We start from the raw sequence: 16,426 nt of genomic DNA on the forward strand, positions 1-16,426 counted from the left end.
ATTTGGTAAATAGTTTAAATCTATAGAAAAGTTGATAAAAAATTTTATTAATTTTATTCTATAGAAAATTTTTGCAAAATTTTATTTCCATAGAAAATTTGGTAAAAATTTTATTTCTTTGGAAAATTTTTGCAAACTTTTATCTCTATAGAAAATTTTAGCAAAATTTTATTTCTATAAAAAATATTGTCCAAATTTTATGTCTATAGAAACTTTTGCCAAAATTGTATTTTTATAGAAAATTTGGTAAATAGTTTATATCTATAGAAAATTTGATAAAAAATGTTATTAATTTTATTCTATAGAAAATTTTTGCAAAATTTTATTTCCATAGAAAATTTTATTTCCATAGAAAATTTGGTCAAAACTTTATGTCCATAGAAAATTTGGTCAAAATTTTATTTCTTTAGAAATTTTGACAAAATTTTCTTTCTATAGTAAATTCTGTCAAATTTTATTTCCATAGAAAATTTTGTCAAAATTGAAAATTTTGTCAAAATTTTATTTCTATAGAAAATGTTGTCAAAATTGTAGTTCTTTGGAAAAGTTTTGCAAAATTTTATTTCTTTGGAAAAGTTTTGCAAAACTTTATTTATTTAGAAAATTTTTACAAAATTGTTTCCATATTTTATTTCCATAGAAAATTTGGTAAATAGTTTATATCTATAGAAAATTTGGTAAAAATTTTATTTCTGTAGAAAATTTAGTCAAAAATTAGTAAAAATTTTATTTTACTAATATTTTGTCAAAATTTTATTTCCATAAAAAGTTTTGTTAATTTTTTTTTCTATAGAAAATATTGTGAACATTTTATTTCAATAGAAGATTTGGTCAAAATTTTATTTCAATAGAGAATTTGGTCAACATTTTATTTTTATAGAAAATTTTGTCACAACTTTATTTCTATTATAAAATTTTGTTAAAATTTTATTTCCATAAACAAATTTTGTTAATTTTTGCTTCTATAGAAAATTGTATAAAAATTTTATTTCTATAGAAAATTTTGTCTAAATTGTATTTCTTTGGAAAAATTTTGCAAACTTTTATTTCTATGGAAAATTTTGAGCCACCGTGGTGCAATGGTTAGCATGCCCGCCTTGCATACACAAGGTCGTGGGATCGATTCCTGCTACGACCGAACACCAAAAAGTTTTTCAGCGGTGGATTATCCCACCTCAGTAATGCTGGTGACATTTCTGAGGGTTTCAAAGCTTCTCTAAGTGGTTTCACTGCAATGTGGAACGCCGTTCGGACTCGGCTATAAAAAGGAGGTCCCTTATCATTGAGCTTAACATGGAATCGGGCAGCACTCAGTGATAAGAGAGAAGTTCACCAATGTGGTATCACAATGGACTGAATAGTCTAAGTGAGCCTGATACATCGGGCTGCCACATAACCTAACCTAACCTAACCTAACCTATGGAAAATTTTTGCAAAATTTTATTTCTATAGATATTTTTTTCCATATTTTATTTCTATAGAAAATTTGGTAAAAGTTTTATTTCTGTAGAAAATTTGGAAAATAGTTTATATCTATAGAAAATTTGATAAAAAATTTTATTAATTTTATTCTATAGAAAATTTTTGCAAAATTTTATTTCCATAGAAAATTTGGTCAAAATTTTATTTCATTAGAAATTTTGAAAAAAATTTCTTTCTATAGTAAATTCTGTCAAATTTTATTCCCATAGAAAATTTTGTCAAAATTGTATATCTATAGAAAATGTTGTCAAAAATGTATTTCTTTGGAAAATGCAAAATTTTATTTCTTTGGAAAAGTTTTGCAAAATTTTATTTCTATAGAAAATTTTTGCAAAAATTTATGTCTATAGAAAATTTTTTCCATATTTTATTTCTAATGAAAATTTGATAAATAGTTTATATATATAGAATATTTGGTAAAAATTTTATTTCTGTAGAAAATTTTGTTTCTATAGAACATTTAGTCAAAAATTAGTAAAAAAATGTATTTTATTTCTGTTAATATTTTGTCAAAATTTTATCTCCATAAAAAATTTTGTTAATTTTTTTTCTATAGAAAATATTGTAAACATTTTATTTCAATACAAAATTTGGTCAACATTTTATTTCTATAGAAAATTTTGTCACAATTTTATTTCTATTATAAAATTTTGTCAGAATTTTATTTCCATAAAAAAAATTTTGTCAATTTTTGTTTCTATAGAAAATTTTATAAAAATTTTATTTCAATAGAAAATTTTGTCAAAATTTTATTTCAATAGAAAATTTTGTCACAATTTTATTTCTATTATAAAATTTTGTCAAAATTTTATTTCTTTAGAAATTTTGACAAAATTTAATAAAATTTTTCAATTTTTTTTTTTCTATAAAAAACTTGATCAAAATTTAATTTGTATAGAAAATAAAATTTCTGAATACAACTTCCTAATAAAAGCTCTCCATAAGTATATTCAATGACAATTCCAAATTATTAAAGATTGTAAGCTTTACATTAAATTGTCTTTTTTTAAATTTCCAAAAAGTGTAATTCAATTTTCCCATCCTATGGGTTGCATAACAATCCACCCTAATATATCTCCAAAAAAAAAAAAAAAAAAGGTGTAATTACCTTCAATTTCACAGGGATATGCAATGTTCTGTATATTTTGTGCTATAAATGTGGACATTTTTCACTAAGTTAGTAATCACTCACATAAAGAACACATAAAAAATACTTTTTTGGCTTCAATTACGATATTAATTAAATCATATGATTTGTTTTAATGATATTTCGCTATCAACAAGGTCCATTCAAAAATCAATTGGTTCAATTAATTTCATACTACCGATAATATTTTTTTCCAGCGTACATACTTTGTTTTACTATTATTTTATAATCATTTGGATTTTTTTTCAAAAATCGTGATTTTGCAAATTTTATGCCTGATTTATAATTCTTTTAAATTAATTAGTCATTTCGCCGGGGGTTCCACTGTAATTTTGTATACATGATATACATATGTAGATATTCTTCTCAGTAGGGAGATGAAATTTCATTGTATACATTTTCAAAACAAATTGTATATATGAGACGACGAGTAAAACGACCTAGGAAAACTTGAGAATACAAGAAAAATCTGTTTAGAATTTCGTAAGCGAATGTGCTGATCAATTTGGTCGAGATGAAACGAGATCACAATTTTCTACTAGCAACAGCAACACACAACACCAATAATAAAATCTAGTAAAGGCCGTGTGAGGAAGTGGAGAAAAAGAACATCGCAAAGTGAGTCAAAAGAAAAAAAATCATCAACCAAATATCGAACGACGGAACAGTAGATATCGCATGCGGTGATTTGAGATATTTTAAGATTTGCTTTCACAATCAATGAATGGTTTAGTATGGTGTTGTGTGGTATGAACCAACCAACAGCGAGACAGATAGACAGACAGACGGACGATGGAACAAGCCGACATACACATATAGACATAAATGTTAAATGCGTAACAGAAGTGTAGCATTCGATGCGATTATATTTCAAAATACAAAAACAAGCAGCAGCAACAACAACAACATAGACATATATTTCGATTTACCCACGCAAAGTCTAAAAACAAAAATGCCAACAACAGATATTCCATATTTTCGATATTTTCCCTTGGCTCTCAAATCAATAATACAAAAAAAATAAAATAAAATTTTGAAAGATGATTTGAATTATGTGTGTTATAGATATCTTAAAGAAATTTCTTTTAAAAATAACACTTTTTTTATATATATTCTATATAATTTTTATTTTTTATTTCGTTTCAGTTATATAAGATTTCGAAAATCTTGAGAAATAAAAAAAACCCCCTCTATCTCTATACACCCTCTTTTTAAAATCCTTTCATTATGAATTAGAAAAAAAAATCATTGTTACAAAAAAAATATCCCGAGAGTGTGATAGAAAATTTCTTTGCAAGAAAACAAAAACATCATCTGCCCTCTATAATGTTACAGCATCCCGCCACTGATTTCTATGACTTGGCTGCAGCAAATGCTGCAGTTTTAAGTTCGAGACAAACACCACCCTACAGTCCCACTGGCCTAACGGTGGCGGGTCTCAACAATAACAATACCAGTACCAGTAATAATAATTTGGATATGTTAACCCACAATGGCGGCAGCATCTCAACTCCGACAGCCACAAGCATTGGTAGTGGTTCCAGCCATTTGTTGGGTAGCCAGAATAGCAGTACAAATGGTGGCGCCACCAATGGCGCCAATGGTCGTGAATCTCTGCCTAGTTTTGGTTTTACCCAGGAACAAGTGGCCTGTGTGTGTGAGGTAAGTTATGCGTGAAATTATTAAAAAACAAATTCTCTGTAATTAAATTTCTACACAATATAGAACATTTTTCAAAATATTAGTTTTGAAAAAATCAAAATTTTATTTATGGAAATTTTTGTCAAAATTTTATTTCTATAGAAAATTTTGTCAAAATTTTATTTCTATAGAAAATGTTGTCAAAATATTATTTCTATAGAAAATTTTGTCAAAATTTTAGTACCATAGAAAATTTCGTCAAAATTTTATTTCTATGGAAAGTTTGGTCAATATTTTATTTCTATAGAAAATTTTGTCAAAATTTTATTTCTATAGAATATTTTTTCAAAATTTTATTGTTATAGAAAATTTAGTCAAAATTTTATTTCTATAGAAAATTGTAACAAAATTTTGTTTCTATCGAAAAAATATTAAATTTTATTTCTATAAAAAATTTTAACAAAATTTTATTTCTATATACAATTTTGTCGAAATTTTACTTCTATAGAAAATTTTGTCAAAATTTTATTTTTATAGAAAATTTTGTTAAAATTTTATTTCAATAGAAAATGTTGCCAACATTTTATTTCTATAGAACATATTTTGAGGAACATTTTGCGTTAACTTAGTCAACTATATCCTTCGTGCTGAAAACAAATTCGAAAAGATTTGAATTCTTTTAAACAAATCGGACTACTTGATTTTTCGTTTATAGGTACAAATACGGCGGGAGAGGGTGTACCCTTTCCTCCAAATTTTTTTAATAATGTTCTGTATTCAAGTAGTTGGACAATCTTCTATATTTCTTGTGAATTTTAAGTGTGATTTGTCAAGGAAAGGTATCCTTTTCCTCAACAAATCTGAAAATTAAGCACTATATTATCCAATAAATCGGAAAAAGCAAACGTAGTAAAAAATTTTACCACATTAACATTTGCTAAAATGTTGGAAAATGATGTACCCTCTACGTTGGCTACCAATTTCATGTAAATTTAAGTTCTTTACTAAAAAGAAGTCTGGCAGAGGCCTGTACAAAAATCATAAAATTATGTACCGAGTTCCCATTTATGGACAACCCTCTACTTTCAATTTAAGAAAAAAAAAAACGGACAAAAGGGCACCCTCTCCCCACCTTCGCACCACTCCGACCTGATATCGGACTATCACGAAGTAAATCGACAAAGTTTATTTCAATTTTCCCCTTCCCCAACCAGATATCGAAAAATCATATATCAATTTAAAAATCATGTATAAATTTAATCACCTCCTCCCACGTTCCCTGTAAATTTCAAGTAGATCGGCGATGTTTAAATTTTGCTCTATTGTTTAAAGGGACGTCACTTTCCCCGATACAATATCGACAAACACCGTAGTGAATAGCACCTAACCTTCCCTGAAAATTCTTAAAACTTTCCTTCAAGTGTGGGACAAGGAAGGTTGCCTCTTCGTTCATAACCTTCCCCCACTGCTTTTGTAAATTTCAAGAAAACTTAATTTTTTTTGCAGTTTTAGAGGAGGACCTCCTCCCCGACCAAATATCGAAAAGTGATGTAGCGTATCTTTTGTAAACGTCCCAGAAAATGTCAAACAAATTATAAGCCTAAAGGGGCGGCCTCTCTTCCGTCCAAATATCACAAAATCAGGTATCAACTATTAATATCGTAACCTCCCCAGTCCTGAAGTAACTCGGTAAAGTTTAATTGTTTCTCTATATGTACTTAAGAGAAGCGGATGTCTCCCTATGCCCTTTTATTTTTATTAAAAAATCAGGAAAGTGATATAAATTTCATAACCCGTTTTTCCGTAAAATTTCAGTCGGGGGAGTTTAGTTTTGTTTGTACTTTCAAAAAAAAAAATCGGCAAAGGGGAGGTCCCCCTCCCCGACCAAATACCGAAAAATAATGTAGCGGATTTTTGTCTAGATGACAACCCCAACATTCAATGAAAATTTCAAGCAAATCGCATAATTTTGTTCCAAGTTTCAAAAAGTAGGGCAAGGGGGAGGTCCCCCTCCCCATCCACATATGAAATCATCAGGTACCCCATATTAATTCCATAACCTCACCACATGTTTTCTGTAAATCTCAGATAATTTAGAGAATTTTAGTTTTTTCACTGTACTTTAAAAAAGTCGAACAAAGGGGAGGCCCCCTCCGCCGCCAAAATATCGAAATAAAAAGTAGCGGATCTTTGTCTAGATGCCAACCCCAATCTTCAACGAAAATTTCAAGCAAATCGGTCAACTTTGGTCTAATTTTCAAAAAGTCGAACAAAGGGGAGGTTCCTCTCCGCGACCATATGTCAAAAAATGAGGTACCCTATTTTCAGCACATGAGTGCCCCCCACGATCTCTGAAAGTTTCAAATAAATCGGTTCAACCGTTTTCGCGCCAACCCGGAACATACAAATAAACAAACAAACAAATAAACAAACATAATTTGAATTTTATATATATAGATAGATAGATTTTGTCAAAAATTTATTTTTGTAGAAAATTTTGTAGACAATTTTGTCAAAATTTAATTTTTCTAAAAAAATTTTGTCAAAATTGTATTTCTATAGAAAATTTGGTAAAAATTTATTTCTATAGAAAATTTGGTAAAAATTTTATTTCTATAGAAAATTTGGTAAAAATTGTATTTCTATAGAAATTTTGTTAAAAATTTATTTCAAAAGAAAATTTTGTCAAAATTGCATTTCTATAAAAAAAAATTTTTGCAAAATTTTATTTCTATAGAACATTTTTTCAAAATTGTGTTGCCATAGAAAATAAATTTTATTTCTATAAAAAATTTTAACAAAATTTTATTTCTATAGACAATTTTGTCGAAATTTTACTTCTATAGAAAATTTTGTCAAAATTTTATTTTTATGGAAAATTTTGTTAAAATTTTATTTCAATAGAAAATTTTGCCAACATTTTATTTCTATAGAACATTTGGTAGAAACTTTATTTTTATAAACAATTTTGTCAAAATTTTATTTTTTGTTAAAAATTTATTTCAATAGAAAATTTTGTCAAAATTGTATTTCTATAAAAAAAAAATTTTGCAAACATTTTTTCAAAATTGTGTTGCCATAGAAAATTTTGTCAAAATTTTATTGAAATTTTATTAAAATAGAAAATTTTGTCGAAATTTTATTTCTATAGAAAATTTTGTCGAAATTTTATTACTATAGAAAATTTTGTTAAAATTTTATTTCTATAGAATATTTTCCAAAATTCTATTTCTATAGAAAATTTTGTAAAAATTTTATTTCTATAGAAAATTTGGTCAACATTTTATTTCTATAGAAAATTTGGTCAAAATTTTGTTGTTATAGAAAATTTGGTTAAAATTTTATTTCTATAAAAACTTTTTGCAAAATTTTATTTCTATAGAAATTGTTTTCAAAATTTTTTTATTTCTGTGGAAAATTATTGTCAAAATTTTATTTTTATTGAAAACTTTGTCAAAAAAATGTTTCTCTTTAAAAAAATTTGTTCAAGATTTTATTTCTATAGAAAATTTTGTCAAAATTTTATTTCTACAGAAAATTTTTGCAAAATTTTATTTCTATAGAATTTTTTTTCAAAATTTTATTTCTATAGAAAATTTTGTCAAAAATTGTTTTCTATAGAGAACTTGGCCAACATTTTAATTCTATAGAAAATTTTTTCAAAATTTTATTTCTATAGAAAATTTTATCGACATTTTATTTCTATAGAAAATTTTGTCAAAATGTTATTTCTATAGAAATATTTTCAAAATTTTATTTAATGCGGTCAAAAAATGTTTTCTATAGCAATTTTATTTCTATAGAACATTTTGTCAAAATTTTATTGCTATAGAAACTTTTGTCAAAATTTTATTTCTATAGAAAATTTTGTCAAAATTTTATTTCTATAGAAAATTTTGTCAAAATTTTATTTCTATAGAAAAGTTTGCCAAAATTGTATTTCTGTAGAAATTTTTGGCAAAATTAAATTTTTTGTAGAAAATTTTGTCAAAATTTTATAAATATGGAAAATCTTATTTATATATAAAATGTTGTCAAAATTTTATTTTTATAGAATATTTTGTCAAAATTTTATTTCATAAAATTTTATGTGGTCAGCATTTTATTTCTATAGAAAATTTGGTCACAATTTTATTTCTATAGAAAATTTTTGGCAAAATTTTATTGCTAATTTTATTTTAATAAAAAATATTATCAACATTTTATTTCTATAGAAAATATTTTCCAAATTTTATTTCTATAGAAACTTTTGCCAAAATTGTATTTCTGTAGAAAATTTTGTCAAAATTAAATTTTTTGTAGAAAATTGTGTCAAAATTTTATAAATATGGAAAATCTTATTTCTATAGAAAATGTTGTCCAAATTTTATTTCTGTAGAAAATTTTGTCAACATTTTATTTCTATACAAAATTTTTTCAAAATGTTATTTCTATAGAAAATTTTGTCAAAATGTTCATTTCTATAGAAAATTTTGTCAAAATTTCATTTCTATAGAAAATTTTGTCAAAATTTTATTTCTATAGAAAATTTTGTCAAAATTTTATTTCTATAGAAAATTTAATGCCAAAATTATATTTCTGTAGAAATTTTTGTCAAAATTAAATTTTTTGTAGAAAATTGTGTCAAAATTTTATAAATATGGAAAATCTTATTTCTATAGAAAATGTTGTCAAAATTTTATTTTTATAGAATATTTTGTCAAAAATTTATTTCATAAAATTTTATGTGGTCAACATTTTATTTCTATAGAAAATTTGGTCACAATTTTATTTCTATAGAAAATTTTTGGCAAAATTTTATTGCTAATTTTATTTTTATAAAAAATATTGTCAAAATTTTATTTCTATAGAAAATATTTTTCAAGTTTTATTTCTATAGAAACTTTTGCCAAAATTGTATTTCTGTAGAAAATTTTGTCAAAATTTAATGTTTATGGAAAATTTTGGCAAAATTTTATTCCTATAGAAAATTTCGTCAAAATTTTATTTCTATAGAAAATTTCGTCAAAATTGTATTTCTATAAAAATGTTTGTAAAAATTTTATTTAATAACGCATCATTAGTTCCTGCCGCAAAACTAATTTCTCTACTCCTCTTTTCTTATTGATCTCTTGTAGGTGTTACAGCAAGCTGGTAATATTGAAAGACTGGGCCGTTTCCTATGGTCATTGCCACAATGTGATAAATTGCAATTAAACGAATCTGTGCTAAAAGCCAAGGCCGTCGTTGCATTCCATCGCGGTCAATATAAAGAATTGTATCGATTGCTAGAACATCATCAATTCTCACCTCACAATCATTCAAAATTACAAAATCTCTGGCTAAAAGGTGAGTAAGAGTAAAACCAAGAAAAAGAACAATCATAAATTTTTCACTTGAATAAATTTAAATTAAAAACAATTATGGGAAAAAATATCGAAGTATTTAACATTTATATTTATTTTTCGGGTATTCCATTATATGGACTATATCTTTTGACTATGTGTATTCACAGCTCATTATGTGGAAGCCGAAAAACTGCGTGGAAGACCATTAGGTGCTGTGGGTAAATATCGTGTTCGTCGTAAATTTCCACTACCTCGCACAATTTGGGATGGTGAAGAAACAAGTTATTGTTTTAAGGTAAGTTTATTATACTTCACTTTTGTGAATTTTTGTTGTTTGTTGTTTGGTATTACTCCCCCTCCCTTCCCCCTCACATTTATGGTTGATTGCCACATGGAAGGATTCCAGGGTTCCTGGAATTTCTGTTAAATCATTCATCCTTAACATACTCGTACTCGTATTTGCTACAACATAATTTCATGGGATATTTCTGTTTGGTTTTTACCTTGTCAGTTAAGGAAATCATAGTAATGTCCTGCAAGTCTAGTGAATTTACTTCTCCCTTTGTATGTGTAACGAACTTCACAACTTTACTTGCAACAGTTTCGTTTCCTTTGATGAAATCAAAGTTAGCTCTGAGAGTATGTTGCGTTTAGTAAATTTTACTCAAGTTGTTATGGTTTTTAATCTACCCTCTTTAAAGGGGTTGTTTTCTCGTCTTTATTATGATTCATGGCATAGATTCAATCACATCACCTATGACCGTTTCGACTGTAATAAGGTTTCATTTGATTAAAAACAATGGATGCGGTTGTGGGAAAATTATTTCAATATTGACATGCTCTTGTAATCACATTTTAATTCGGAGTTATTATGTTATCTTGTTTTTATTTTTTTTTTATTATAATTCTAGGAAAAATCGCGTTCAGTGTTACGAGATTGGTATACGCATAATCCATATCCATCACCGAGAGAAAAACGTGAATTGGCAGAGGCTACAGGACTGACAACGACGCAGGTAATAGCATATTAAATAATAAATTATATCTATAATAAATTAAATTATATTGTACTAGAGCCATTTAAAATAAAATAAGCCGAGAGTTTTTGCAGCAAATGCTTCAATGTTTATTAAAGTTTTTAAAAATAAATAATGCTTTTAATACGAATATATACAAATTATATAATATTATATTATAAATTAAGTTACTCGTAATTGCCATTTCATTAAAATTATTTTTTTTTAATGTGTTTTTTTTATTTCTTTATTTTATTTTTATTTATTAATTTAAATCACCTTTATTATATTTTTATTAAGTTTGATTTAATTTAAATTTAATAAATTAATTTAATATAACTTTATTCTGATGTTAAAATAATTTAAATTATATTATACGTAATTTATTTAATTTTAGATTAACTTTATTTATTTTTTGAATTCATTTTACCTTTATTTTATTTTAATTTATTTTATCTATTTTTTATTCAAAGTTATACGGTTTTACTTAATTAAGTTACTCGTAATTGCCATTTCATTAAAATTATTTTGTAATTTTTATTTTATTTTATTTTATTTTATTTAAATCACCTTCATTAAATTTCCAAAAGTTTGATTTAATTTAAATTTAATAAATTAATTTAATATAAGTTTATTCTGAAGTTAAAATAATTTAAATTAAATTATAAATTTTATTAATTGTTATTCAATTAAAATTCATTTAATTTAAATGTAATTTATTTAATTTTAGATTAACTTTATTTTACTTGAATTCATTTTACCTTTATTTAATTTTAATTTATTTTATCTATTTTTTATTCAAAGTTATAAGGTTTTACTTAACTAAGTTACTCGTAATTGCCATTTCATTAAAATTATTTTTTTATTTTATTTTCTTTTCTTTTATTTTATTTTTATTTATTAATTTAAATCACTTTTATTAAATTTCCATTAAAAGTTTGATTTAATTTAAATTTAATAAATTAATTTAATATAACTTTATTCTGAAGTTAAAATAATTTAAATTATATTATAAAATATAATAATTGTTATTCAATTTATTTATTTTTTTTTAATTTTAGTTTATTTTATATTAATTTGAATTACCTTTGTTTAATTTATTTTAATTTTTTTTATTGTCATTCAATTAAAATTCATTTAATTTAAATGTAATTTATTTAATTTTAGATTAACTAAAATTCTAGATATCAAGCTTGGCAAAATAAAGAATTTTATTTAAATGAAAACGATCGAATAAGAAACAAAATAAATCAAATTCTAGATTAACTTTATTTTATTTGAATTAATTTTATCTTTATTTTATTTTAATTTATTTTATCTATTTTTATTCAAAGATTAATTTAATTTAAATTTAACATAACTTAACATGAAAAAATATGATTTAAAATTTTCTTCATGATAACTGTAAGTAATTTAGCTTTATTCTAAATGTATTTATTTATTTAACTTAAAATTATGTTAGATAATAGTATAAACAATAAATATCTAAATTATATTATAAATTAAATTATTTTCATTTCATTAAGATACAATTAATTTATTTTATTTTAATTTTATTTTTTATTTTAGTTTATCTTTATTTTATTGAATTTAAATAACCTTTATTTACTTTTATTTAATTTATTTTTTTTTTTATTTAATTTTATTTATTTTATTTTATTACTTTCGTTTAATTAACTTTAATTACTTTTGTTTAATTTACTTTAATTTTCTTTAAATTTAAATTTAAATGAAATAAAAATTTTAATAAATTAATTTAATATTACTTTATTCTGGAGTAATTTAAATTATTTTATAAATTTAGTTAATTGTCATTCAATTAAAATTCATTTAATTTAAATTTTATTTATTTAATTATAGGTTTTTTTTATAATTCTGTTTATTTGCAATCTATTTTTCTACAAAACATTAAGCAAATTTTTTTGTTACATATCATAAACTGAATTGTATAGGCGCCATTGAACCTAATAATATATTCTTTAAAATATCTAATATTTACATGACATTGATAGTTAAGCTTTATTTAATTATAGTTAAACTTTATATTATTTGAGTTCAATTACCTTTATTTTATTTTATTTTATTTTGTTTTATTTTATTATCAAAGTTTAATTTGACATAACTTAACATGAAATTTAAATAAATATTTAATTTAAATTACCTTTATTAAATTTAGTTTTATTTTATTTCATTTTAAAATTTTATTTAATTTCATTAAAATTTAATTTGTTTTTTTTTTTATGTATATATTATATATTTATGTAAGTTTATAAGTATATATTTATATAAGTTAACTTTATTCTAAAGTTCAAATAATTTAAATTATATTATAATTTAAGTTAGTTTTCACCCAATGAAAATTAATCTATTTAATAATATAATTTATTTTAACTTTATTTAATTTAATTTAATTTAATTTAATTTAATTTAATTTAATTTAATTTAATTTAATTTAATTTAATTTAATTTAATTTAATTTAATTTAATTTAATTTAATTTAATTTAATTTAATTTAATTTAATTTAATTTAATTTAATTTAATTTAATTTAATTTAATTTAATTTAATTTAATTTAATTTAATTTAATTTAATTTAATTTAATTTAATTTAATTTAATTTAATTTAATTTAATTTAATTTAATTTACTTTAATTTAATTCAATTCAATTATCATCAATCCTGATTTATACATAATAATTAAATTGGTTTGTAAAATTAGCACTCCAATATCCATGGAATTTTATATTTATATTCTTAGTACAATTATTACATCAAAGACAAATTACTTTTGTTTAGTGAAAATTAGACAATGACAACAAATTTTTTCTCATTTATTTCCCAAATCACTTGTTGATGAGAATGGTAGTGAATTCGCAGATAGCCAGCTATCTTCTATCTGTCCAAATTTTGAAACTACTGAGCTCATTAGGAATTGTCAAAACAAAGGAAATTGTTTTCTTCAAAATTATAAATAGAAAATAAATAAAAATTTGACATCATTTTGACAAAATGTGTAATACGAAGAAATATTACACAGAGAGTGGAAGGAAAGCTTATATTTTACAACAAGAAAAGAAAGAAATGTCTATGATGAAATTCAAATGTGAAAGATAAATTGTATGCTAAACTATGAAAATTATGAAATTAATGTAAAATGGCTCATTAATCATTGCTAATGGATTATGGGAGAATTTTAAAATTAGAAAGATTGTTTTTTAAATAACATCCTTTATACAAAATAAATTAAAACGGAAGGCAATCATGCCCTATCTAAGAGAAAATATTTATAAATATATAATTATAAAATATAATAAAAAATAAAAATATAATTTTAAGTTATATAATTTTTATTATTACTTTTTTATGATATCCTTAAAATAAAAGGGAAGAACAAAAATCTAAAAGAAAATATTTATAAAAATATATAAATATAAAATATAATAAAAAATAAAAATATAATAATGATATATTTTATAATGTTATCACAATGGACTGAATAGTCTAAGAGAGCATGAAACTTAAGCGGGATGCCACTTTAACCTAATTATATAATTTTTATTATTATTATTTTTTTTGTTTTAGGTTTCCAATTGGTTTAAAAATCGACGACAGCGTGATCGAGCTGCCGAACATAAAGAGTAAGTAAAAATAAAAAAAAATTTATTGAAACAAAAAAACAAAACAATGAACTTTTTAAATTAATTAAGAATTTTAATTTTGAAAATGAATATTCTGTCAACTTTGTAGCTTTTATGAACAAAACCTCTATCTCTCAGATTATAAATTTTCCTTAAATTGTTTTGTAAGCTAAACATATCATAACTACATCTACTCAAATGTGTTACATTTTAAAAACTATAAAATTTCTAAAATTAAATTTTATTGCTCTAGTATATAAAATGCAAGCATTTATTATTTTTTTGTGAAACAAAAAATTTTATAAATTGCTTAAAACAAGGTGAAAATTAATGATTTTTTTTACATTATGAACGCACCATTCGCTCAAAGACCATAGACTACAAAGTATTTTTGCTTTCTGGTGATGCTCTTGCACGATTCGTGCTTTTGAGAGATCAAAAAATATATGTCAAGGTTTTTGTTTCTTGTTTTAGTTGTTTTTTTTATTATTATTTTAATAATATTTGGCGAATAGGCTGACTTGACTGAATGCATTACCCAAAATAAATATTTGCATGGAAATTGCTGTATATATTTTTTTTTGTTTTTGTATGGAAAAAAATCTTATAAAACCCCGAAAACATATCAAGTGTACATGTGCATATTTATTAAAAAACAACAAAATAATTACAGAAAAAACAGAGATGACTAATATCGATTGTTTTCCATATAAAAAAGAGAAGCGAATGGTATTGAAAATACAAAAATATTTTTTTTCTGTTTATAATATCTTGATATGCCTATTAAATATATATTTTTAAATCCTCTTGAATTTTCATCGGACAAGGATATATTTGTAACGAATTTTCTTCAGGACAATATCATGGACAGAACTTCATGGTAATTCAACATAAACGTTTGAATTCACTCATATAAACATAAATATAATCTATAGTAAAAATAAATCAAATACTTTTCCAACAGATGGCGTATTTTATTTGTATCTTATGCACGCTTGCCACTCGTGCCAAAAGTAATCTACCAAAATTTTACCAAAAATCTACCAAATAAAAAAAATCCTACTTTGAAGTTTTTGATCAAAATTTTGTGGTTAGTATGTCTACAAAAAGGGAGAACTTACTCTCAATGCACTTTGAAGTAGGATCTAAAACGAAAAATAAAACTTTTAAAAATATTGAATTTATAGAAAATTTTGTCAAAATTTTGTTTCTATTGAAAAATTTGTCAAAATTGTATTTTTATAAAAATTCAATTTTGTCAAAATTTTATTTCTAAAAATATTTTTCTATAAAAACATTTGTCTAAATTTTTTATTTTTATTTATTTTTTTTATTTTTTATTATTATTATTATATATTGTATTAGATAATCTTCTGCATGCATGTTCATTTTCAACAATATTTGACTTTTGTTTAATTTCATATAAAGGTCTTTAACCTGTTTTTGCCTTTAATAATATGTATCATAAATGACATAGCTTATATTGCCGGCCAGAGTCTCATTTGTTGTAATATCTACTGTGATAAAATCTCATTAAATGAATTGTATTTAAAAATCAAATTAATAAAGAAGAATTTGAAAAATGAAATGAAAATGAAATGAAATTTATTATATTATTTAGAAAAAAACTTTATAAAATTTTATTTCTTTAGAAAATTTTGTCAAAATTTTATTCCTATAAAAAATATAGTCAATATTTTTTATTCGCTTAGAAAATGTTGTCAAAATTTTATCTCTATAAAACAATATTGTCAATATTTTATTTCTTTAGAAAGTTTTGTCAAAATTTTATTTCTTTCGAAAATGTTGTCAAAATATTATTTCTTTGGAAAATTTTGTCAAAAATTTTTTTCGTATAAAAGCTTTTGTCGAAATTTTAGTTTTAAAGAAAATTTTTTAAAAATTTTATTTCCAAAGAATATTTTGTTGAAATTTTATTTCTAAAGAAAATTTTGTCGCAATTTTTTGTCTATAGAAAATTTTGTCAAAATTTTATTTTTATAAAAATCAAATTTGGTCAAAATTTTATTTCTATAGAACATTTTTATAGAAAAATTTGACCAAATTTGATTTCTTTAGAAAATTTCGTTAAAATTTTATTTCTATAAAAAATTGTCAAAATTTTATTTCTATAGAAAATTTTGTCTAAAATTTTTTTCTGTAGAAATTTTTTTCC

The 16,426-nt window shown here is 22.8% G+C and overlaps 1 protein-coding gene across 1 annotated transcript in view; it reads left to right on the forward strand.

The window, feature by feature from the left end:
- The window catches only part of so (SIX homeobox 1 protein sine oculis), an 86,785-nt gene that overhangs the window by 27,671 nt on the left and 42,688 nt on the right, over window positions 1–16,426 (forward strand). The window contains exons 2-6 of the mRNA XM_075311861.1: window positions 3,776–4,291; window positions 9,388–9,598; window positions 9,765–9,892; window positions 10,509–10,613; window positions 14,195–14,250. Of these exons, the coding sequence (XP_075167976.1) occupies window positions 3,956–4,291; window positions 9,388–9,598; window positions 9,765–9,892; window positions 10,509–10,613; window positions 14,195–14,250 (836 nt within the window). The 5' untranslated portion in view covers window positions 3,776–3,955. The remainder of the gene's footprint in view (window positions 1–3,775; window positions 4,292–9,387; window positions 9,599–9,764; window positions 9,893–10,508; window positions 10,614–14,194; window positions 14,251–16,426) is intronic.

Source organism: Haematobia irritans, chromosome 5, assembly GCF_050003625.1.
Source record: "Haematobia irritans isolate KBUSLIRL chromosome 5, ASM5000362v1, whole genome shotgun sequence".
NCBI lineage: Eukaryota > Metazoa > Arthropoda > Insecta > Diptera > Muscidae > Haematobia > Haematobia irritans.